Source organism: Cherax quadricarinatus, chromosome 18, assembly GCF_038502225.1.
Source record: "Cherax quadricarinatus isolate ZL_2023a chromosome 18, ASM3850222v1, whole genome shotgun sequence".
Taxonomy (NCBI): Eukaryota; Metazoa; Arthropoda; class Malacostraca; order Decapoda; family Parastacidae; genus Cherax; species Cherax quadricarinatus.
Genome location: NC_091309.1, coordinates 4,696,138 through 4,722,367, shown reverse-complemented (window position 1 = coordinate 4,722,367; position 26,230 = coordinate 4,696,138). Strand labels below are relative to the sequence as shown.

At 38.0% G+C, this 26,230-nt stretch overlaps 1 protein-coding gene across 2 annotated transcripts in view; it reads left to right on the top strand.

The window, feature by feature from the left end:
• Positions 1-26,230, top strand: part of LOC128689536 (receptor-type tyrosine-protein phosphatase kappa-like) — a 169,723-nt gene that overhangs the window by 56,828 nt on the left and 86,665 nt on the right. For both annotated transcript variants that reach the window (XM_070086110.1, XM_070086109.1), the window contains exons 10-16: positions 2,233-2,523; positions 3,935-4,066; positions 11,695-11,862; positions 21,511-21,633; positions 23,067-23,291; positions 24,531-24,659; positions 26,152-26,210. In XM_070086110.1, the coding sequence (XP_069942211.1) occupies positions 2,233-2,523; positions 3,935-4,066; positions 11,695-11,862; positions 21,511-21,633; positions 23,067-23,291; positions 24,531-24,659; positions 26,152-26,210 (1,127 nt within the window). The remainder of the gene's footprint in view (positions 1-2,232; positions 2,524-3,934; positions 4,067-11,694; positions 11,863-21,510; positions 21,634-23,066; positions 23,292-24,530; positions 24,660-26,151; positions 26,211-26,230) is intronic.

Sequence of the window (26,230 nt, the reverse complement as noted above, 5' to 3'; positions counted from 1 at the left end):
GTGAGGGCAGGTGGAAAGAGGAGTGATTGGTGGAATGAAGTAAAGGGTGTTATAAAAGAGAAAAAGTTAGCTTATGAGAGGTTTTTACAAAGCAGAAGTGTTATAAGAAGAGCAGAGTATATGGAGAGCAAAAGAAAGGTGAAGAGAGTGGTGAGAGAGTGCAAAAGGAGAGCAGTTGATAGAGTGGGAGAGGCACTGTCAAGAAATTTTAATGAAAATAAGAAAAAATTTTGGAGTGAGTTAAACAAGTTAAGAAAGCCTAGGGAAAATATGGATTTGTCAGTTAAAAACAGAGTAGGGGAGTTAGTAGATGGGGAGATGGAGGTATTGGGTAGATGGCGAGAATATTTTGAGGAACTTTTAAATGTTGAGGAAGAAAGGGAGGCGGTAATTTAATGCACTGGTCAGGGAGGTATACCATCTTTTAGGAGTGAAGAAGAGCAGAATGTAAGTGTGGGGGTGGTACGCGAGGCATTACGTAGAATGAAAGGGGGTAAAGCAGCTGGAACTGATGGGATCATGACAGAAATGTTAAAAGCAGGGGGGGATATAGTGTTGGAGTGGTTGGTACTTTTGTTTAATAAATGTATGAAAGAGGGGAAGGTACCTAGGGATTGGCGGAGAGCATGTTTAGTCCCTTTATATAAAGGAAAAGGTGTTAGTTTAATATGTTTATTATGCACCCCATACCCATCCTGTGGGCGGTAGTCAAAAGATTACAGAGGTACATAATTGGTCCAGGGACTGGATTCCAAAGTTTTGATAGCTGAACTAGGTACAAAGGTAATGAGCTCACAAGTTACAAAGGTAATGAATTCTGTAAGAATGGTTACTTACATTTATACATGGCTACAATCATGAACAAATTATAGTGTAATGAGCAATGGGGACAAAAGAGATTGTAAAAATTATAGAGGAATAAGTTTATTGAGTATACCAGGAAAAGTGTACGGTAGGGTTATAATTGAAAGAATTAGAGGTAAGACAGAATGTAGGATTGCGGATGAGCAAGGAGGTTTCAGAGTGGGTAGGGGATGTGTAGATCAAGTGTTTACATTGAAGCATATATGTGAACAGTATTTAGATAAAGATAGGGAAGTTTTTATTGCATTTATGGATTTAGAAAAGACACATGATAGAGTGGATAGGGGAGCAATGTGGCAGATGTTGCAAGTATATGGAATAGGTGGTAAGTTACTAAATGCTGTAAAGAGTTTTTATGAGGATAGTGAGGCTCAGGTTAGGGTGTGTAGAAGAGAGTAAAATCATTAATGGTTGAACTTTTATTTGTGGTATAATTGCCATCTTCTGCATATCAGTGAAAATGAGATTGGTGGGACACCTTAACATTGGCTTTGTTGGCCTGATAGATAGTAGTAAGACCATAATTTAGAGATTGGGATGGGGGGGGGGTTGAAAGATTCAGGCAGTCCATGAGGACTACTTCCTAGGCCTAACTCTTGGCCTGGTGAGGGTTTTACCATCTTCTAAATCCCATGGAACCATCCTTCAACTTCTTTTCGTAGTTAGTCTAACTTGTGTAGTGACTTCAATGCAAATGTATTTTTATGAAGGATATTACAAGTTCACTGTGAGGGTAAACTTGGGTTGCAAGTACTTTTACAGCAATATCTTCGCCTGAAGGAGGGGTGTTAATGTTGCAGTTTAAAAACTGTAGTGTAAAGCACCCTTCTGGCAAGACAGTGATGGAGTGAATGATGGTGAAAGTTTTTCTTTTTCGGGCCACCCTGCCTTGGTGGGAATCGGCCAGTGTGATAATAATAATAATAAATATTCGCCTTAGTGTTCGTGGTAGACATTTTGGGGCTCGATTGCTTTCAGAATTCTCCAGATGATTCTTCATAGTTATCGTAGTCATACTGCATTCCCCCCCCCCGTTTCTCTATCTCCCCCCCCTCCACCATAGAAAGAAGACCAATGTCATCTTTTCTTTATCTTTCTTCTTTTCCTCTTTATTTTCCTTCTCTTTGTTCAAAATTTAAACACTGTAGATTCATGGTTAAATGAACCTTACAGTTTTGATTATGGTAATAATTCATAAATAATGGAATTATTTTGATACAATTATTTCAGTACTTTCATCAACTAATATACGACCAGTAAGTTAATTAATATTTTAAGTATATTAATAATGAACAGTAATACGAGATAAAAGTAAATTATATTTATTTAGTGCATATTGATCGGTAATGACATGTTTGGTCTCTACAGAAACCTACATTGCGGAGAAGAGCACCTTTCGTGCAAGTCAAGGCCAATACTTGCAAGTGTCCATGAACAAGACAGGTGCGCATACTGAAGTGTATTTTCGCAGACTTCCTGATGGCTGGCAGTACGAGGATGAGAGTAGTGTCAGTGTTACACTTCCCCTGACCTTCAACCCAGTTACTCAGGGAGATGCTGGAATATACATTCTTGGTAATACTCAAATTAAGAAGAAACTTAAAAACGCAGCTGCAAATATTGCAAAGAAAGGTGCTTATTTTTACCTGATTGTCCGAGGTAAGTTTTATCAGCGTGATGCTTTATTATTATTATTGTTATTAATTCTCTGCATGTGGTGTATTTAATTTTGTTAATAAAATTAAAATAAGGTATTGATCTGAGAATTAAATCCCAGTACTAAACAAGTGAATAGATCACGAGGCTTCTCATAAACACTCGTACATATTACAAATGTTTGTTAGTACTGTGCTAATATATTATATTTACCATAAATGCGGAATTAATGCAGACATATTTCTTAATTAGGACAACTGTGCAACAGTTGCAATATTTTGAGGGAGTATGTAATCTGCTTTTTCCACTAAAATCAGAAATCTTATGCACAAGTCTAATTACAACTTGATGGTAATGTGTCTAGTTAATTTATTATTACCAGCATATACATTAATAATTGTTTTTGCCAGAATTTACACAATATTAAGGAAAGAAATTTGCTGAGGTTGTCTAGCTGTTTCTGACAACGAAATACATAAATAACCCGCACATTCGGTCCAAGACCGAAACATCGTTATAAGTTTCGGTCTCATAAGTGCAGGTTATAAGTGTATTGTTCCAGCCTCGGTGTTGTGACTTTTTATTCATTAGCAAACAAATGTTTTATTATTTTATGAGTAAATATAGCAAACTACAAGCTGATGTAAAATGTTATTGAAAATGCTTTATTATTATTATTACATTCATGGGAGAGTGCTAAACTCGTCGGGGTCACACAACGCCTGGGGGGGAATGGAAGGCATCAAGACTCGATTTAAGGAATTGGAGCACAGGTCCAGTTCCTTAGATCAAGAGCCTCTCACCAGCATCAAGGAACCTCCTCTGAGGGGAGAATATGCTTAAGTTTTATAAATGACATATTGAGATTCACAGATTACTGTTTTTCCAGCAGGTCAAGCTGGGAAAGACTGTCTTTGTATTATTAACCCTGAAGGGTATAAGTAACACCGGAGGATGTAATTTACCATGCTGTTTACGTTCTCTGGGTTATTTACATCCTCCGGTGTTATTTACATCTTCTGGGGTTATTTACATCCTCCGGGGTTGTTTACATTCTCGGGTTATTTACATCCTCCAGGGTTATTTACATTGTCTGGTGTTATTTACATCTTCTGGGGTTATTTACATCCTCCGGTGTTATTTACTTCCTCTGGGGTTATTTACATCCTCCGGTGTTATTTACTTCCTCTGGGGTTATTTACATCCTCTGGGGTTATTTACATCCTCCAGTGTTATATCCTCCGGGATTACTTATACCCTCCCGGGTATATAATACAAAGTCTTTCCCAGCTTGACCTGTTGGAAAAACAGAGTTTGTTAGCGCTCTCAGAATTTAGTACAATGGTAAGATAATCAAAATATGCTTGATGTAGAATCGCAGGTATTTCTTTACTTATGTAGTATTATCTAACAGAGTGCGAGGCTGGGCGTTATGGCCGGGATTGCCAGTTTTGGTGTCCAGACTGTGAAAATGGTGGCGTCTGTCATGCAGTGACGGGCTCGTGTCTTTGTGCTCCAGGTTTCCATGGTCCCACCTGCCAACAAGGTAGTAGCATACATTTTTACCCATCATGGGAACTATCTTCCAGTTCCAATGTGTCATTTTCAGTGTCACCTTGACACTATCAATAATGTTTTTTTAAACATTTTATAGATCACAGCCATCCTGTTAACTGGTCTTCTGAAAAATCTATCTTCCCTTCTGGGCCTTTACTTGTAATACTTTCCTAACATGACTCTGTCCTGGCTTTGTTTCTGTAGATACCTTCCTTTCTTAACACATTGTCAGGTGTAACATGCATTGGTCAGGGAGGTATAACATCTTTTAGGAGTGAAGACAAGCTGGATGTGAGTGTAGGGGAGGTACGTGAGGCATTAGGTAGAATGAAAGGGGGTGAAGCATCTGGAACTGACGGGATCATGACAGAAATATTAAAAATAGGGGGGATATAGTGTTGGAGTGGTTGGTACTTTTGTTCAATAAATGTACGAAGGAGGGGAGGGTACCTAGGGATTGGCAGAGTGTATAGTTCCTTTTTATAAAGGAAAGGAGGACAAAAGAGATTGCAAAAATTATGGGGAGTAAGTTTACTGAGTATACCAGGTAGTGTTTGGTAGGATTTATTAAAAGAATTAGAGGTAATACGGAGTGCAGGACTGCAGATGAACAAGGAGGCCTTAAAATGGGTAGGGGATGTGTAGATCAAGTGTTTATATTAAAACAAAGAATGGAATGTAGGAGGATGTGTGGAGTTACTAAAAGTATTAGTAAGAGGGCTGAAGAGAGGTTGTTGAGGTGGTTTGGTCATTTAGAGAGAGTGGAACAAAGAATGACTTGGAGAGCGTATAAATGTGTAGGGGAAGGAAGGCGGGGTAGGGGTCGTCCTCGAAAAGGATGGAGGGAGTAGGTAAATGACGTTTTGTGGGCGAGGGGCTTGGATTTCGAACAAGCGTGCGTGAGCGTGTTAGATAGGAGTGAATGGAGACGAATTGTTTTTGGGGCCTGACGAGCTGTTGGAGTGTGAGCAAGGTATATTTTGTGAAGGGATTCAGGGAAACCGGTTAGCCGGACTTGATCCCTGGAAACGGGAAGTACAATGCTTGCACTTTAAATGAGGGGTTTCGGATACTGGCAATCTGGAGGGACATCTAAACTGTCGTATCTGAGCGCCTATGCAAAGACAGTGATTATGTATAAGTGAGGCAGGGTGACCCAAAAAAGAAAGAAAATCCCCAAAAAGAAAATACTTTCATCATCATTCAACACTTTCACCACACTCACACATTATCACTGCTTTTGCAGAGGTGCTCAGAATACAACAGTTTAGAAGCATATACGTACAAAGATACACAACATATCCCTCCAAACTGCCAATATCCCAAACCCCTCCTTTAAAGTGCAGGCATTGTACTTCCCATTTCCAGGACTCAAGTCCGACTATATATATATATATATATATATATATATATATATATATATATATATATATATATATATATATATATATATATATATATATATATATATATATATATATATATATATATATATGTCGTGCCGAATATGTAAAACTGGTCAATTAGCAAGAGCTCATTTAAAATTAAGTCCTTTCTGAAATTTTCTCTTATACGTTTAAAGATATATTTTTTTCATTAATGTTGATGTAAAAAAATATAATTTTGCACCAAAAGAATCTTAGAAAACTTACCTAACCTTATTATAACAAGAACAATTTATTTTAGCCTAACCCTACTAAATATATTTTAGATTTGTTTACAATAATTTAATACTAAACAAACACAGTGAAATATATTTATTTCGTTAGATTCAGAATGATTTTGGCGAAATTATTGCATACACAAATTTTCACTTGTCCTATATGGCAAGATGAGCGTTGTTATTTAAGCCAAGATCGCAAGTTCTGCCTATTCGGCACGACATACATATATAAATATATATATATATATATATATATATATATATATATATATATATATATATATATATATATATATATATATATATATATATATAACATATATATATATATATAGTAGTAGTAGTAGGTTGGTAGACAGCAACCACCCAGGGAGGTACTACCGTCCTGCCAAGTGAGTGTAAAACGAAGCCTGTGATTGTTTTACATGATGGTAGGATTGCTGATGTCTTTTGTCTGTCTCATAAATATGCAAGATTACAGGCATGTCTTGCTACTTCTACTTACACTTAGGTCACACTACACATACATGTACACATTTATTTATACACACTCATCTGAGTTTTCTTTGATTTTATCTTAATAGTTCTTGGTCTTATTAATTTTCCTTTTATATCCATGGGGAAGTGGAATAAGAATCTTTCCTCCGTAAGCCATGCGTGTTGTAAAAGTCAACTAAAATGCCGGGAACAATGGGCTAGTAACCCCTTTTCCTGTAAAGATTACTAAAAAGAATAAGAAGAAGAAAATTGTCAAAGTGGGAAGTCTGAATGTGCGTGGATGTTGTGCAGATGATAAGAAAGAGATGATTGTGGATGTTATGAATGAGAAGAAGCTGGATGTCCTGGCTTTAAGTGAAACAAAGCTGAAGGGGGTGGGAGAGTTTCAGTGGAGAGGAATAAATGGGATTAGGTCAGGGGTTTCAAATAGAGTTAGAGCTAAAGAAGGAGTAGCAATAATGTTGAAGGATAAGCTATGGCAGGAAAAGAGGGACTATAAATGTATTAATTCAAGGATTATGTGGAGTAAAATAAAGATTGGATGTGAAAAGTGGGTTATAATAAGCGTGTATGCACCTGGAGAAGAGAGAAGTGTAGAGGAGAGAGAGAGATTTTGGGAAATGTTGAGTGAATGCGTGGGGAGTTTTGAATCAAGTGTGAGAGTAATGGTGGTTGGGGATTTTAATGCTAAAGTGGGTAAAAATGTTATGGAGGGAGTAGTAGGTAAATTTGGGGTGCCAGGGGTAAATGTAAATGGGGAGCCTTTAATTGAGCTATGTGTAGAAAGAAATTTGGTAATAAGTAATACATATTTTATGAAAAAGAGGATAAATAAATATACAAGGTATGATGTAGCACGTAATGAAAGTAGTTTATTAGATTATGTATTGGTGGATAAAAGGTTGATGGGTAGGCTCCAGGATGTACATGTTTATAGAGGGGCAACTGATATATCGGATCATTATTTAGTTGTAGCTACAGTTAGAGTAAGAGGTAGATGGGAAAAGAGGAAGGTGGCAACAACAAGTAAGAGGGAGGTGAAAGTGTATAAACTAAGGGAGGAGGAAGTTCGGGTGAGATATAAGCGACTATTGGCAGAAAGGTGGGCTAGTGCAAAGATGAGTAGTGGGGGGGTTGTAGAGGGTTGGAATAGTTTTAAAAATGCAGTATTAGAATGTGGGGCAGAAGTTTGTGGTTATAGGAGGGTGGGGGCAGGAGGAAAGAGGAGTGATTGGTGGAATGATGAAGTAAAGGGTGTGATAAAAGAGAAAAAGGTAGCTTATGAGAGGTTTTTACAAAGCAGAAGTGTTATAAGAAGAGCAGAGTATATGGAGAGTAAAAGAAAGGTAAAGAGAGTGGTGAGAGAGTGCAAAAGGAGAGCAGATGATAGAGTGGGAGAGGCACTGTCAAGAAATTTTAATGAAAATAAGAAAAAATTTTGGAGTGAGTTAAACAAGTTAAGAAAGCCTAGGGAAAATATGGATTTGTCAGTTAAAAACAGAGTAGGGGAGTTAGTAGATGGGGAGATGGAGGTATTGGGTAGATGGCGAGAATATTTTGAGGAACTTTTAAATGTTAAGGAAGAAACAGAGGCAGTAATTTCATGCACTGGTCAGGGAGGTATACCATCTTTTAGGAGTGAAGAAGAGCAGAATGTAAGTGTGGGGGAGGTACGTGAGGCATTACGTAAAATGAAAGGGGGTAAAGCAGCTGGAACTGATGGGATCATGACAGAAATGTTAAAAGCAGGGGGGGATATAGTGTTGGAGTGGTTGGTACTTTTGTTTAATAAATGTATGAAAGAGGGGAAGGTACCTAGGGATTGGCAGAGAGCATGTATAGTCCCTTTATATAAAGGGAAAGGGGACAAAAGAGACTGTAAAAATTATAGAGGAATAAGCTTACTGAGTATACCAGGAAAAGTGTACGGTAGGGTTATAATTGAAAGAATTAGAGGTAAGACAGAATGTAGGATTGCGGATGAGCAAGGAGGTTTTAGAGTGGGTAGGGGATGTGTAGATCAGGTGTTTACATTGAAGCATATATGTGAACAGTATTTAGATAAAGATAGGGAAGTTTTTATTGCATTTATGGATTTAGAAAAGGCATATGATAGAGTGGATAGAGGAGCAATGTGGCAGATGTTGCAAGTATATGGAATAGGTGGTAAGTTATTAAATGCTGTAAAGAGTTTTTATGAGGATAGTGAGGCTCAGGTTAGGGTGTGTAGAAGAGAGGGAGACTACTTCCCGGTAAAAGTAGGTCTTAGACAGGGATGTGTAATGTCACCATGGTTGTTTAATATATTTATAGATGGGGTTGTAAAGGAAGTAAATGCTAGGGTGTTTGGGAGAGGGGTGGGATTAAATTATGGGGAATCAAATTCAAAATGGGAATTGACACAGTTACTTTTTGCTGATGATACTGTGCTTATGGGAGATTCTAAAGAAAAATTGCAAAGGTTAGTGGATGAGTTTGGGAATGTGTGTAAAGGTAGAAAGTTGAAAGTGAACATAGAAAAGAGTAAGGTGATGAGGGTGTCAAATGATTTAGATAAAGAAAAATTGGATATCAAATTGGGGAGGAGGAGTATGGAAGAAGTGAATGTTTTCAGATACTTGGGAGTTGACGTGTCGGCGGATGGATTTATGAAGGATGAGGTTAATCATAGAATTGATGAGGGAAAAAAGGTGAGTGGTGCGTTGAGGTATATGTGGAGTCAAAAAACGTTATCTATGGAGGCAAAGAAGGGAATGTATGAAAGTATAGTAGTACCAACACTCTTATATGGGTGTGAAGCTTGGGTGGTAAATGCAGCAGCGAGGAGACGGTTGGAGGCAGCGGAGATGTCCTGTTTAAGGGCAATGTGTGGTGTAAATATTATGCAGAAAATTCGGAGTGTGGAAATTAGGAGAAGGTGTGGAGTTAATAAAAGTATTAGTCAGAGGGCAGAAGAGGGGTTGTTGAGGTGGTTTGGTCATTTAGAGAGAATGGATCACAGTAGAATGACATGGAAAGCATATAAATCTATAGGGGAAGGAAGGCGGGGTAGGGGTCGTCCTCGAAAGGGTTGGAGAGAGGGGGTAAAGGAGGTTTTGTGGGTAAGGGGCTTGGACTTCCAGCAAGCGTGCGTGAGCGTGTTAGATAGGAGTGAATGGAGACGAATGGTACTTGGGACCTGACGATCTGTTGGAGTGTGAGCAGGGTAATATTTAGTGAAGGGATTCAGGGAAACCGGTTATTTTCATATAGTCGGACTTGAGTCCTGGAAATGGGAAGTACAATGCCTGCACTTTAAAGGAGGGGTTTGGGATATTGGCAGTTTGGAGGGATATGTTGTGTATCTTTATATGTTTATGCTTCTAGACTGTTGTATTCTGAGCACCTCTGCAAAAACAGTGATAATGTGCGAGTGTGGTGAAAGTGTTGAATGATGATGAAAGTATTTTCTTTTTGGGGATTTTCTTTCTTTTTTGGGTCACCCTGCCTCGGTGGGAGACGGCCGACTTGTTGAAAAAAAAAATATATATATATATATATATTTATATATATATATATATATATATATATATATATATATATATATATATATATATATATAACATATATATATATATATATATATATATATATATATATATATATATATATATATATATATATATATATATATTATTGATCATACCACTTGTTCGTGGGTACAATAATATAAAATACTAGAATGAAATTAGCCTAGAGTCATCCACACCATCGTATGTCCTTGGGTAGCGAGTACAACACTCAGTTCCGCTGGGTGCGCTACTCTTAAGGATTGTATGGTCCAGTGGATTAGGGCGTCATGAGTTTTCGCCCACCATGAGGCAGGCCAAGGCAGCATGGGTTCGAGTCCTTGGCTAGTGCAGTATTTAGAATAAGGTAGGGAAGTTTTTATTGCTTTTATGGATTTAGAAGAGGCATATGATAGAGTGGATAGGGGAGCAATGTGGCAGATGTTGCAAATATATGGAATAAATGGTAAGTTACTAAATGCTGTAAAGAGTTTTTATGAGGATAGTGAGGCTCAGGTTAGGGTGTGTAGAAGAGAGGGAGACAACTTCCCAGTAAAAGTAGGTCTTAGACAGGGATGTGTAATGTCACCATGGGTGCTTAATATATTTATAGATGGGGTTGTAAAAGAAGTAAATGCTAGGGTGCTCGGGAGAGGGGTGGGATTAAATTATGGGGAATCAAATTCAAAATGGGAATTGACACAGTTACTTTTTGCTGATGATACTGTGCTTATGGGAGATTCTAAAGAAGAATTGCAAAGGTTAGTGGATGAGTTTGGGAATGTGTGTAAAGGTAGAAAGTTGAAAGTGAACATAGAAAAGAGTAAGGTGATGAGGGTGTCAAATGATTTGGATAAAGAAAAATTGGATATCAAATTGGGGAGGAGGAGTATGGAAGAAGTGAATGTTTTCAGATACTTGGGAGTTGACGTGTCGGCGGATGGATTTATGAAGGATGAGGTTAATCATAGAATTGATGAGGGAAAAAAGGTGAGTGGTGCTTTGAGGTATATGTGGAGTCAAAAAACGTTATCTATGGAGGCAAAGAAGGGTATGTATGAAAGTATAGTAGTACCAACACTCTTATATGGGTGTGAAGCTTGGGTGGTAAATGCAGCAGCGAGGAGACGGTTGGAGGCAGTGGAGATGTCCTGTTTAAGGGCAATGTGTGGTGTAAATATTATGCAGAAAATTCGGAGTGTGGAAATTAGGAGAAGGTGTGGAGTTAATAAAAGTATTAGTCAGAGGGCAGAGGAGGGGTTGTTGAGGTGGTTTGGTCATTTAGAGAGAATGGATCAAAGTAGAATGACATGGAAAGCATATAAATCTATAGGGGAAGGAAGGCGGGGTAGGGGTCGTCCTCGAAAGGGTTGGAGAGAGGGGGTAAAGGAGGTTTTGTGGGTAAGGGGCTTGGACTTCCAGCAAGCGTGCGTGAGCGTGTTAGATAGGAGTGAATGGAGACGAATGGTACTTGGGACCTGACGATCTGTTGGAGTGTGAGCAGGGTAATATTTAGTGAAGGGATTCAGGGAAACCGGTTATTTTCATATAGTCGGACTTGAGTCCTGGAAATGGGAAGTACAATGCCTGCACTTTAAAGGAGGGGTTTGGGATATTGGCAGTTTGGAGGGATATGTTGTGTATCTTTATATGTGTATGCTTCTGGACTGTTGTATTCTGAGCACCTCTGCAAAAGCAGTGATGGTGTGCGAGTGTGGTGAAAGTGTTGAATGATGATGAGAGTGTTTTCTTTTTGGGGATTTTCTTTCTTTTTTGGGTCACCCTGCCTCGGTGGGAGACGGCCGACTTGTTGAAAAAAAAAAAATATATATATATATATATTGCATTTGAAAAATAACAAGTTTGTATCAAAATGCATATTATTCTAGCATTTATTTATTTTTATAGCTTGTGACCCTGGCACGTTTGGGAGTCAGTGTCAGCTTAGTTGTCAGAAGAGCACTCTTGGCTTCAACACTATGACAGATGGTGAATGTTTGGGTTTGACGATGTGTCTTCCTGAACCCTATGGCTGTTCTTGTGCCCCTGGATATACGGGACCCTTCTGCAGGATAAGTAAATCACTTATTTTTTCAGATTAAGCTGAATTTGTTTTTTAGATAATGCGAACTTATAACCATATTTTAATGTACGCAGATTTTACCATCCAGGGTGGAAAAGAACTGGTAGAAGACAGGACACAAATGAATAACCCTTGATTTCCCTACTAACAATCCTTACCCTTATTACTCCTCTCCATCCATCCATCCATCAGTTGCCACTATATCTTGCCTCAATCCACACCTATATCTCAGCCACACTCATGCCATCTCCGCTTCTTCCCCACCAGTCTACATCAATTACATCCCACAGCAGCCTAGATACTCTCCACAACTATTTGGACCATGGACCAACAATGCTTCTTGCCCTATACTTTGCTCTTAATGCCATTCATGAATGAAAATCCTGCCCTCCAGGGCAGGGTGACCTAAAAAGAATTATGAAAGTTCCTTTCTTTAAATTCAGAAATGTATACAGGAGAAGGGGTTACTAACCCCTTGCTTCCGGCATCTCCAAAAATTATATATACAAAAATTAAATGTATGGTACACAATGCAGATGACATTGCAAATATGCTGCGAGATAAAAGGGAAATTATGAGAAGCAAACCCAGATATGACAGAAATACTGAAGAAATTCACAAGTGTTAACATATACAATATTTCTAGAGAAATATCACATAGTAAGAAGAGAGAGGCGGGAGGGTGGGGAACACTACTACAAGAATATAATAAGTGTGGAGACTTTTAAGACTTTGTGACAAAGACAGTGGAGACAGAAGGATCGAAGATAACATCAGTTTAAAATACTCCAATGAACACAAGATGGCCGAGATAGGGATATGAGGAAAATTAATGGGTAGTGATACAAATCGTGTAGCAACTATCGCACTGAAAAAAAAACTACTGATCGTGGTAGTTTTTACTTATGAAGAGTCTATGAGTACTGGGAATCACAGAGAGGATCAGAAATATGCAAAGAAACTGTGATAAATGCAGTAATGGGAAACTTCATGAGTCAACGGGTCAAGGTGCCGCATGGATCTGAGTTGAGGTCAGTTAAGACTATTTCTCTCTAGGTGAAATAGACAAAATTTACTATACGGAACCAGTAGTCACTACATGGTTATATATTTCTATTATTTGGTGCAGTTTGGGATAGAAGTGAGAATAGCAAGATGCAAGTGAAACTAGAATATAGATTTGGGGTGTGTTGCCAACTGGAGCACACCGTGGGTCCCATTGGTGCTGGCAGGAACAAGTGGTCACTGATCGACCCCTGCAACCACAATTAGGTGAGTACTGCTGTATGAACCGAGGCAAAATGAGGCTCAGGGAGGTGAGTGTTAATGTGAACAAGGTACAACACATTCTAGATGGGCTCCGGGTGACCCTTTTGCAGAAAAAAAAACCTAAAAAAGGATCTAGCTCACCATCCACATATCTTAATGTTATTCTGAAGTTTGCTACTTGAACACAGAACTTTTATATACTGAAATCATATGATCTTTTGGTCTCTTGTCTATAATTACTCATAATTGTTTTTCTGTGTTTTCAGTATATTTTTATTGTACAGAGTCGATACTCATGTGACCTGTTTATACTTTTTTGCCATTTTCATGTCACAATTGTCTACATTAATTAAATTCCATCCTTTATTTATTACTTAATCTACTCAATTTATTTAATTCTTCTTCAAAGCATCTACAAGTCATTTTGATTTCTAATATTGCATAGTATTGTTTGCATATTACATGACCATGTTCATATTGTTATTCATTCCTTCATGCAAATCATCTGCCGGTATATAAAGTAAACAAAATGACATGTACTGAAAATTGTAGGACCTTCGATGATGTTACTGTTTTTTCAATGGAACATTTTATTTTTCTCTACATTATTTGCAACTTTCTTACAAAAAAAAAAAAGTAGGCTATTGCAACAATTAGCCTATTATTTATCCTGATTTGTAATTTAAAATATATTTCTTCATGGGGAACTATCAAGAGCATTACTTTTTAATTCCAATCTGTTCATCCATTTTTTTATCAATACAATTTGTGTCTATGGCAATAGCTTAATAGAGTGGATATACATCGTGCAATTTTGCTGATCCGAAGCTGAACTGTTTGATAATTCACAAATTTTTGCTTACCAGGTGATTTATAAACTACCTTCTAAGATTTTTTGCAACTATTGTTATTATTATTATTATTATTATATTTGAAGGTCTTCCCAGTCCTATTTGTTAAATACATACAAGCACAATAATAGTCATTTTCTGTTTTTCCACCAGTTTCCTTTATGAAAAAACGGAATGGACATCTTAGCTGTTGTGCACAACCAGTATTTTCAATACCCAAGTTGATATTATCTAGACCTGCTTTGTTTTTGTCATCATTCAGTATTGGTCACATTTCTTTTTTTGTCATTTCAGTTGCCTCTATGTCTATTGGTTATTAAGGGTTCAAGTCTACCTTGTTAGATCTTCTTATTTCTATTGTAAATATACTCTGGTACTTCATATTTTGTATCACACATATTTCTTCCTGTAATCTGATAACCCTGACTATGATGCTTTGTACGTATTTTGTTTTCATATTTAGTTTTCTATTTACAAAGCTGAATAAGAAATTTGATTGTAAATTACTCTTATTTGTTACCTCTCTATAAGCATTTGTTTTTCTTGTCTCTTTATTTAAATTTTGTTCGTGGGTTGTTTGAATATCATGTTATCTTCTGGCTCTCTTCAATCTCTAGTTAATACCTGGGTTGAAGATGTTTACGTCAATGAGTGCCTTACCAAAACGAGACAAAACCTTCTTTATCGGCTAAGAAAATTGCGCTATGCCCAAAAAATCCACCAGTGCTTTGTGAGGGATGGAAAAATAGCAGTTAGGAAACAGCCCACTGGGAAGAGATACTTCATCTCCACAGAACATGACCTTAAAACATTCCTAAGTGAGGCAGGACTAACAGAATCAGAGTAAAGTGCAGATAATACCCATAGTCCACTGTTAGTGTTATATTGTCATAAATTTGTGCCCCCCTAAAATTCTAATACTCCAACTACTTTTAATTGTCATTGTTGTATTCAACGACCATTCTACCTCATAGTCTTAATTGTATTTAATATCTACAGAATCTATCTCCTTTTTTACAACTTACCACATCACTGTTCCATCTTATTTTTTTATAAACTAACCATAACTTGTCTTCAATAATTCTGCCTCACTTTAAAAAATACTCAATTGCCCAATTTTATTCTAAATCCCTATTATTGCCCAATTTTACTTTAAACTATATTGATCAAACTTATTGTAAACTTCTTTTATTGATCATTTTTATTCCATACTTTTTTAACCTAGTATTTTCAACTACAACTTTTATATCATCCTGTCTACCATCTTACTAGCATACTATAACCAAGTCATTGCCATTTTTATTTTTATCATTTTTTTTTATTATTCTTTTGCTACCTTAATTTGTGTATTTTATCCTATCAATTTAAATCTAATTATACTCTAATTCTTGTAAACAACTTATATAAGACCTTAGTGCAATTACAATTGAGAGTCTTGTTCCTTTATTATATTATTAGATTAATCACAGTTTTACTCTAGCTCATTCTAGCTCAATACATAGTCAATACCAAATTCACTATACTAGACCATAGTGCAATTACTAGTGAGAGACTGGTGCTATTTGTAATTTGTATTTTTATATTATTAGACTAAACCTAGTTGTACTATAGCTCTTTCTAGCTCAATACATAGTCAATACCAAATTCACTATATTAGACCATAGTGCAATTACTAGTGAGAGACTAGTGCTATTTTTAATTTGTACTTTTATATTATTAGATTAAACCTATTGTACTTTAGCTCACTCTAGCTCAAAACATAGACTCCACAAAAGTCATTATTAGACCTTAGTGCAATTACAAGTGAGAGTCTTGTTCTATTTTTAATTTGTATTTTTATATTACTAGTTTATACCTAGTTGTACTTTAGTTCATTCCAGCACAACACATAGACAACATCAACTTCATTATGTGTAGTAGTGAATATACCCTACATGACCAAAATACTCTAGCTATATACTTGTCCAAACTTCCTACCACTACAGATATCAGTACTAGAACTCAACACACAACTCAGGATATAAATAACCATAATTTAAACCTAGAAGATGATTGATCACGTTGACCCTGATCTAAACCTCCATAATCTGACACCCAATCAAAACCTATTGGAAAGTAACTGCCTTTATTACACAGCATCACAAGCCACCACTATCCTAAACAATGCTAAAAGTCTATCAGTACTTAACTACAACATCAGGTCCTTAAGCAAACACTATGATGACCTCCTAGCACTCCTTGAATCACTAAAGACACCCTTCTCCTGCATTATTCTTACTGAGACCTGGCTTAAGCAGGACACAATAGATATCTACCCTCTACCAGGATACACAGCAATTCACAACTGCAGAACAAACCAAGTTGGGGGTGGTATTGCAATCTATTACTCTAACCAATTATCTTGTCTTAGCACCACTTGCTTTAGTGATGAATATGGGGAATACATTTTTGCTAATTTTACTGTAAAAACCTTAAGACGCCTATAACAATCGGTGCCATTTACCGGATACCTCACACAAACATCCCAAATTTCAGTGAGAAATTAAAGTCACTAATAACAACCAGACAAATGAATAAGCACCACCTTCTCTTAGCTGGAGACTTCAACATCAACCTTGGCTTACTAGATGATCAGCCTGTAACTGATTTCATCAACAATATGAACAACACACTTCTCATACCAACAATAACTAAACCAACCAGGCTCACTGAGACAAGTGCAACCATAATAGACCACATATGGACCAATATACTAGCCCCCCTTAAATCAGGGATAATCACAGATAGCACTACAGACCACTACCCTACCTTCCTCCTGACAAACATTAGTAAACCACCACTTGAATACAACAAAGTCTCATTTAGACTCCATGACGAGGCCTCAGTAAGGAAGTTCACAGCTGACCTAGAGACTGTTGATTGGCCTACAGAATTCTCCAAGGCCAATGGTATTGATGACTGGACAGACATTTTTCTTAACAAGTTACTTAGACTATACAACAAACATTGTCCTATAAAAACAAAACAGATCACAAACAAACGGCTTGGTTGCCCATGGCTAACCAGCACCATTCTGAAATCCATTGACAAGAAACACCAATATGAAAAGCAATATAGACCGGGCTTAATACACAAAGATACTCTTAAACACTATTCATCAGCTCTCACCAAAGTGATAAAAAAAGCCAAACAACTATACTACTCCAGTAGATTCACAGACACTAGAGGAGATATAAAAAAGACCTGGAAAACACTCTCTCAGATTCTAGGGACCCACAAACTGAGAAAAACCAAGAATATTGTCCTAACTAAACCTAATGAAACACCACTACATCCCACTGACACAGCTAACAAGATAAACGATTTCTTCTCAAACATAGGATCTAATCTCGCCAGTAAAATCCCACATACCAATGCCCATGCCGGGGACTACCTAGATGGAAATTTCCCTAATTCCTTCTATCTTGCACCAACTGAGCCCACGGAAGTCATTGAGATCATAAAGTCACTTAAAAATAACTCGGGGAATCTGTCTCATGTCCCACCATTACTGTACAAGCGAGCGGCCCATGTGTAGAATTTTTAACACATACTTCCTCTCAGTTTTTACACAGGAGGATACCAGCGATATTCCAGTAATGATAAATTATGTAGAACAGGACGATAATAAACTGTGCACTATTAGGGTCACAAGTGACATGGTCCTTAGGCAAATAGATAAATTAAAACCTAACAAATCCCCAGGCCCTGATGAACTGTATGCAAGGGTTCTAAAGGAATGTAAAGAGGAGCTTAGCACACCTTTGGCTAATCTTTTCAACATATCACTACAAACTGGCATGGTGCCAGATAAGTGGAAAATGGCAAATGTGATACCTATTTTCAAAACAGGTGACAGGTCCTTAGCTTCGAACTATAGACCAATAAGCCTAACCTCCATAGTGGGAAAATTTATGGAATCAATAATTGCCGAGGCAGTTCGTAGCCACCTTGAAAAGCATAAATTAATCAACGAATCTCAGCATGGTTTTACAAAGGGGCGTTCCTGCCTTACGAATTTATTAACTTTTTTCACTAAGGTATTTGAGGAGGTAGATCATGGTAATGAATATGATATTGTGTATATGGACTTCAGTAAGGCTTTTGACAGGGTCCCACATCAGAGACTATTGAGGAAAATTAAAGCACATGGAATAGGAGGAGAAATTTTTTCCTGGATAGAGGCATGGTTGACAAATAGGCAGCAGAGAGTTTGCATAAATGGGGAGAAATCAGAGTGGGGAAGCGTCACGAGCGGTGTTCCACAGGGGTCAGTGTTGGGCCCCCTGCTGTTCACAATCTACATAAACGACATAGATGAGGGCATAAAGAGCGACATCGGCAAGTTTGCCGATGACACCAAAATAGGCCGTCGAATTCATTCTGACGAGGACATTCGAGCACTCCAGGAAGATTTGAATAGACTAATGCAGTGGTCGGAGAAGTGGCAGATGCAGTTTAATATAGACAAATGCAAAGTTCTAAATGTTGGACAGGACAATAACCATGCCACATATAAACTAAATAATGTAGATCTTAATATTACGGATTGCGAAAAAGATTTAGGAGTTCTGGTTAGCAGTAATCTGAAACCAAGACAACAGTGCATAAGTGTTCGCAATAAAGCTAATAGAATCCTTGGCTTCATATCAAGAAGCATAAATAATAGGAGTCCTCAGGTTGTTCTTCAACTCTATACATCCTTGGTTAGGCCTCATTTAGATTATGCTGCACAGTTTTGGTCACCGTATTACAGAATGGATATAAATTCTCTGGAAAATGTACAAAGGAGGATGACAAAGATGATCCCATGTATCAGAAACCTTCCCTATGAGGATAGACTAAGGGCCCTGAAACTGCACTCTCTAGAAAGACGTAGAATTAGGGGGGATATGATTGAGGTGTATAAATGGAAGACAGGAATAAATAAAGGGGATGTAAATAGTGTGCTGAAAATATCTAGCCTAGACAGGACTCGCAGCAATGGTTTTAAGTTGGAAAAATTCAGATTCAGGAGGGATATAGGAAAGTACTGGTTTGGTAATAGAGTTGTGGATGAGTGGAACAAACTCCCAAGTACCGTTATAGAGGCCAGAACGTTGTGTAGCTTTAAAAATAGGTTGGATAAATACATGAGTAGATGTGGGTGGGTGTGAGTTAGACCTGATAGCTTGTGCTACCAGGTCGGTTGCCGTGTTCCTCCCTTAAGTCAATGTGACCTGACCTGACTAGGTTGGGTGCATTGGCTTAAGCCGGTAGGAGACTTGGACCTGCCTCGCATGGGCCAGTAGGCCTTCTGCAGTGTTCCTTCGTTCTTATGTTCTTATGTTCTTATTACTTTTTAACAAGTCAATAGAGACTAGCACCTTCCCGAAACTACTCAAGATGGCAAGGGTTACACCAATACATAAAGGTGGTGACCCTACAGACTTAAACAACTATAGGCCAATATCTAACTTACCATTGCTATCCAAAATCTTTGAGAAACTCGTGCACAGGAGACTGTATTCATTTATAACGGCTCAAAACATACTCAACCCCTGCCAGTTTGGATTCAGGAAAAATAAAAGCACTAATGATGCAATCATAAAAATGCTAGATCTGCTTTACACAGCATTGGAAAATAAGGAATATCCACTAGGAATTTTTATTGACCTAAGAAAAGCTTTTGACACAGTAGACCACGACATCCTACTCCACAAACTTGATCACTACGGTATAAGAGGCCATGCGCTTGCTTATTTCAAATCTTACATTACTAATAGGTATCAGTACGTCACCATTAAAGACACAGCATCAGCAACACGGCCACTTGATACTGGAGTTCCGCAGGGAAGTGTCCTTGGTCCCCTGCTCTTCCTCATATACATCAATGACCTTCCAAACGTATCCCAACACCTGAAACCCATTCTCTTTGCTGATGACACGACTTATGTCATCTCTCACCCTAATCTTGCCACCCTCAACACCATTGTGAATGAGGAGCTGATTAAAATATCGACTTGGATGACAGCCAATAAACTTACGCTTAACACTGACAAAACCTACTATATTATGTTTGGTAGCAGAGCAGGAGATGCACGAATTAACATTAAGATTGACAACACTCTAATTACCAGAAATAATGGGGGAAAATTCCTAGGCTTATACCTTGACAACAACCTGAATTTCAGCACCCATATCCAGCATATAGCCAAAAAAGTATCCAAAACGGTTGGGATCCTCTCCAAGATACGATACTACGTGCCGCAAAATGCCCTTCTCACACTATACCACTCACTTATTTATCCATACCTCACCTATGCTATTTGTGTTTGGGGATCAACTGCAGCAACACACCTAAAGCCAATAATAACCCAACAAAAAGCTGCAGTAAGAATAATCACTAAATCCCATCCCTGGCAACACCCCCCCCCCACTCTTCATAGATCTAAACTTGCTCCCAGTTCAGTACATCCACACTTACTACTGTGCAATCTACATCTACAGGACCTTAAACTCCAATATCAACCTTGACCTAAAACACTTTCTTGATAGTTGTGACAGAACCCACAGGCATAACACCAGACACAAACATCTCTACGACATTCCCCGTGTCCGACTAAACCTTTACAAAAATTCAATGTATGTCAAAGGCCCTAAAATCTGGAATACCCTACCTGAGAACTCTAGAACTGCAGACACATTCATCACCTTCAAAACTACCATTAGAAAACATCTTATCTCCCTGATACACCCTGTCAACTAACTACACGAATACCACCTGGTGGTTCACACTTACACTCACTCACTCATTTGACCATAAACAGAAATATTAATCTCAGTCTTAAAATAATGAATCCTGTGATACTCCAATACTGAAACTATGTCCTGTGCCAAAACAAAAGCATTCACATTGCTAAACTCACAAACTAGTATTTAGTCACTTAGCCATAATACCAACTTACCTCATAATTTGTAATATTTTACAATTAAGAATAAAACTAAGTATGCCCGAAATGCCTAGCCATGCTAAGCGTTCTAGTGGTACACTCTGTAATCACAATTTTACTACATGTAAACCAAACAATAACCAAATTTCTGTAAACTCAGCATTGTAATCCTTATAGAGAATAAACTTTGAATTTGAATTTGAATTTGAATTTAATCTATTGGTTCAAAGTTTTGTTTATATTCACGAGTCGTGTTATTAATTACTGTTGAATTATTTATTTGTCTTTTCCTTCTCAGTTTTGGAATTAACTGTTTAATTCCAATTTTTGTGTGATGTTAAATTCCTCATATATTGTCTTATTGTCTGTTGTTTGAAATACTTGTTTTTTTATACTTTCTCTAAAATACTATAATAATACTTTCTCTCTTTGTAATCTAGTTTATCTTAAGGCTATTGTTCAATATATTTACCTTGATGTGTTTTGTTATCGTAGTGTTGCTAATGTATTTCCTTGTTTTGACATTTATGGTTCGGGTGTAATCTAACAGGGTGTGGTAAAGGATGGTATGGTGCTGACTGTTCCCAGCCTTGTCACTACTGCTCAGACAACGACTGTGACCCAGTAAGCGGAACATGCAAAAGGAGTTGCAAAAATGACAATCTTTGTAGTGGTATGTTTTTAGTCACTATTTAGTTTAATTATTAATTCTATTTTTAATATCTAAACTAAGCGCTAAACCCACAAGGGCCACAGCGCTGCAGGGTCGGATGTGCGAAAGATGAAATATACGAATATTTAATTTGAAAATTACGGTAAATTTGTGACTCGCATCTATTCTGTGTGTATCACAGTTGACTTAAGAAATCGTAATGACACGATTGCAAATAAACCATACCCCCGGCCGGGATTGAACCCGCGGTCATAGAGTCTCAAAACTCCAGCCCGTCGCGCTAGCCACTAGACCAGCTAGCCACAATAAGATTCATCCAACTAGGTATATTTCTACACCATAGGAAAGTTAGCACAGGCACCTCTGTGACCACAAATGCAAGTTTTTACAGACGAATCTCCAGCTAGCGTGGCCGTGACGAACTTCTAGCTCAAGTCCCTTCACTGCCGTCAACATGACTTAAGAAATCGTAATGACACGATTGCAAATAAACCATACCCCCGGCCGGGATTGAACCCGCGGTCATAGAGTCTCAAAACTCCAGCCCGTCGCGCTAGCCACTAGACCAGCTAGCCACAATAAGATTCATCCAACTAGGTATATTTCTATGACCGCGGGTTCAATCCCGGCCGGGGGTATGGTTTATTTGCAATCGTGTCATTACGATTTCTTAAGTCATGTTGACGGCAGTGAAGGGACTTGAGCTAGAAGTTCGTCACGGCCACGCTAGCTGGAGATTCGTCTGTAAAAACTTGCATTTGTGGTCACAGAGGTGCCTGTGCTAACTTTCCTATGGTGTAGAAATATACCTAGTTGGATGAATCTTATTGTGGCTAGCTGGTCTAGTGGCTAGCGCGACGGGCTGGAGTTTTGAGACTCTATGACCGCGGGTTCAATCCCGGCCGGGGGTATGGTTTATTTGCAATCGTGTCATTACGATTTCTTAAGTCATGTTGACGGCAGTGAAGGGACTTGAGCTAGAAGTTCGTCACGGCCACGCTAGCTGGAGATTCGTCTGTAAAAACTTGCATTTGTGGTCACAGAGGTGCCTGTGCTAACTTTCCTATGGTGTAGAAATATACCTAGTTGGATGAATCTTATTGTGGCTAGCTGGTCTAGTGGCTAGCGCGACGGGCTGGAGTTTTGAGACTCTATGACCGCGGGTTCAATCCCGGCCGGGGGTATGGTTTGTATCACAGTTAATAGAGTTAATGGGAATTCTGTATAAACATCTCAGGATTTACATTAATTTTCTTATTGTAAAATATATTAATGACTTTCCTCTCACATGATTCTTCGTCATAAATTTGTGGCTGTGTACGTGTTCAAGTCTAGCCTTAAGTGTGGTAATATTTTGTCATTGTTGTTAATGTCTGCCTATATTATGAAGTGTTGTGTCTTGGTGGCTAAAACTGATTTTCAATATATAATAGGTAAAAGACCTTGGGATTTACCTCGTCTGCGAACTCCGCCGTCAGTGACCGTCGTAAACCAGACTTCAGTTTTAGTGAGTTTCTCAGCTTGGACACGTGAAAAAGATGATGGATCTAATAACATTATTATTATAAGTTACCGCCTTCAGTTCCAGAGGGAGGATAATGACACTTGGATGGATATGAAAACTTTGAGTGCCATTGTGGTGTCAGGCCTGCGTGAAGGTACAGTTGACTGAATATACTAATTACATATTTTAGTTTACATAGGCGTGCTTTCTTTAAATAGTTGATATTAATATGTTTAATGTTTCCTGTACCTTTGCTACATACCTTCTCTTTCATCCGACCATTTACTACTCTATTTGTAAGCAATTAATTTCAGTGTGTGTACTATAATTTAAATTTGCATCTTGTTTTTGCAAGGGGTAGTTCTAAAAGCTTTTGTTTGTTTGTATCATTTCTATAAAACACTTGTAGTTGGATGTGCTTCATGGAAGCGACTTAACTTTTACAACTCTATTACTTACGTCTGGCTTCCCTTATAGTGGTCCACCAGTGACCACTGCTGCATCTTTCTACATCTTTTGCAACTGGTAAATTTGTGGCTCAACTTATCGATTTTACCTACTTCCACTAGTTGGCCGCACCCACATGTGATGTCTTCAACTACCGTCTTTCTCCTCTGGCTCCCATATGTTTTCATCCTCATGCCTCTACAAGAAGACCTGCGTCGGGAAACAATTGTCCTGTTTCCTGACGAATCAGTTTGTGGGTACTGTGTGTCTCCTAATGCAAGAAAAACAGATGTGATTCTGTGACTTTGGTAAAGAAAATGGAAGCACTGTATTAATAGTCTTAAAAGTTCTGTATTTGTGATGGAAACTAACCGTGAGTTTTGTGTGAATGAATCAACTATTCGTACAAATGGAAATGATTAAAAAACTAACAGCATTTATATTCAGTACCATAATACAAACTGTCATCCGGTCAAAAGAATTTAATAGCTCACTGTACCCAAGTAAAATTGAAAAGTTACTGAATGTATGGAATGAGGAAAAAAGAAAGTAGCTCCACATAGTGCTCTGATAATAAGAAGGTACAGATGAATGTATTATTGTAGAGAATAAAGTCACAATACCACCACTGGAACAATACACAGATAACCCGCACATGGGAGAAAGAAACTTACAACGACGTTTCGGTCTGACTTGAACCATTAACTAATCACTATAACTAGTTCCTGTGATTAATGATCCCAGACGTCGTTATAAGTTTCTTCTGTGTGAGGGTTTTTGTGTATTATTTTAGACTTGTATTCATCAGGAAGGTACCGAATGTATAAGCTTTGTTTGAAGTTTGTTCATCTATTTCTCTCACTAGCCATGAATAACATGAATAACACAATAGAGAGGTAAACTTTATAAAAGATTTTTTTAATTATTACCTATGTACTCTCCATAGAGTTGATCGAACACCTTGATCCTGGTTACAACTACGTGATGAAGGTGCTGCTGGAGACTGTTCTTGGTGCTGCTGATGGCTCCACCAACAAAAGAGTTCACAATGTTACCTTTTTTACTGAATGTGTCGGTAAGGATTTTATTAATACCCGATTTCACTTCCTGTAGTGCTGACGAAATTCCTTTTTACCCGCGTAACAATATTGTACAGTAAACTTTTTGAATAATGGCACCCTTGGGGATTAAAGTGCCGTTATTTCGACTCTTCCGTTGTTTAGAAAGTTTTTGTTTTGACTGTTTAATATTTTACAATGTTGACGATCCAATGTTATATTCTGTCATTAACACACTTCTTATCCTCTCCCCTCTCTTGTTTATTATATCAAGTTAAGTTTGTCACATAAGATTTAATGTTGTTCGTTTTTTCTTCACTTCACTTGCAAGTTTACGAGACATTTCTCTGAGTTATTAACTTTCTCTAATTAATTACATCTACAGCAAAGGTAAAATGGCCTTGTATACTGTAGCATGATATGTGTTTACTGTAGCATGCTCTGTGTACTGTGGCATGCTATGTGTATTCTGTAACATGTTATGTGTATACTGTAGCATGCTGTGTATACTGCAGCATGCTATGGGTATACTGCAGCATGCTATGTGTATACTGCAGCATGCTATGTGTGTACTGCAGCATGCTATGTGTATACTCCAGCATGCTATGTGTATACTGCAGCATGCTATGTGTATACTCCAGCATGCTATGTGTATACTGCAGCATGCTATGTGTATACTGCAGCATGCTATGTGTGTACTGCAGCATGCTATGTGTTTACTGCAGCATGTTATGTGTATACTGTAGCATGTTGTGTGTTTAGTATAGCATGTTATGTGTATACTGCAGCATGCTATGTGTATACTGCAGCATGCTATGTGTGTACTGCTGGCTTAGCGCTTCTTTTTTATTATATTAATAATATGTATATACTGCAGCATGCTATGTGTATACTGCAGCATGCTATGTGTATACTGCAGCATGCTATGTGTATACTGCAGCATGCTATGTGTATACTGCAGCATGCTATGTGTTTACTGCAGCATGTTATGTGTATACTGCAGCATGCTATGTGTATACTGCAGCATGCTATGTGTATACTGCAGCATGCTATGGGTATACTGCAGCATGCTATGTGTATACTGTAGCATGTTGTGTGTTTACTATAGCATGTTATGTGTATACTGCAGCATGTTATGTGTATACTGTAGCATGCTGTGTATACTGTAGCATGCTGTGTATACTGTAGCATGCTGTGTATACTGTAGCATGCTGTGTATACTGTAGCATGCTGTGTATACTGTAGCATGCTGTGTATACTGTAGCATGCTGTGTATACTGTAGCATGCTGTGTATACTGTAGCATGCTGTGTATACTGTAGCATGTTATGTGTAAACCAGGTGAACCTCACAAATGGGCGCTGTATAAATGGCGGCTATTTCAGTGTGCCGTTAGGTAGAGTGTGCCGTTATTTGGGTGCCGCAATTTCGACAGTTTAATACATCTAGTTTGCGAATTGATCTTATAAAAACAAGAATATCAATCAACTAATATACACTTTTCTTTTAGATCCAGTAGCTGGGAATATTGAGGTTGAAGTCACCAATCACTCTGCTGTTGTGAACTGGGTATGAAATTTTCAGTATTA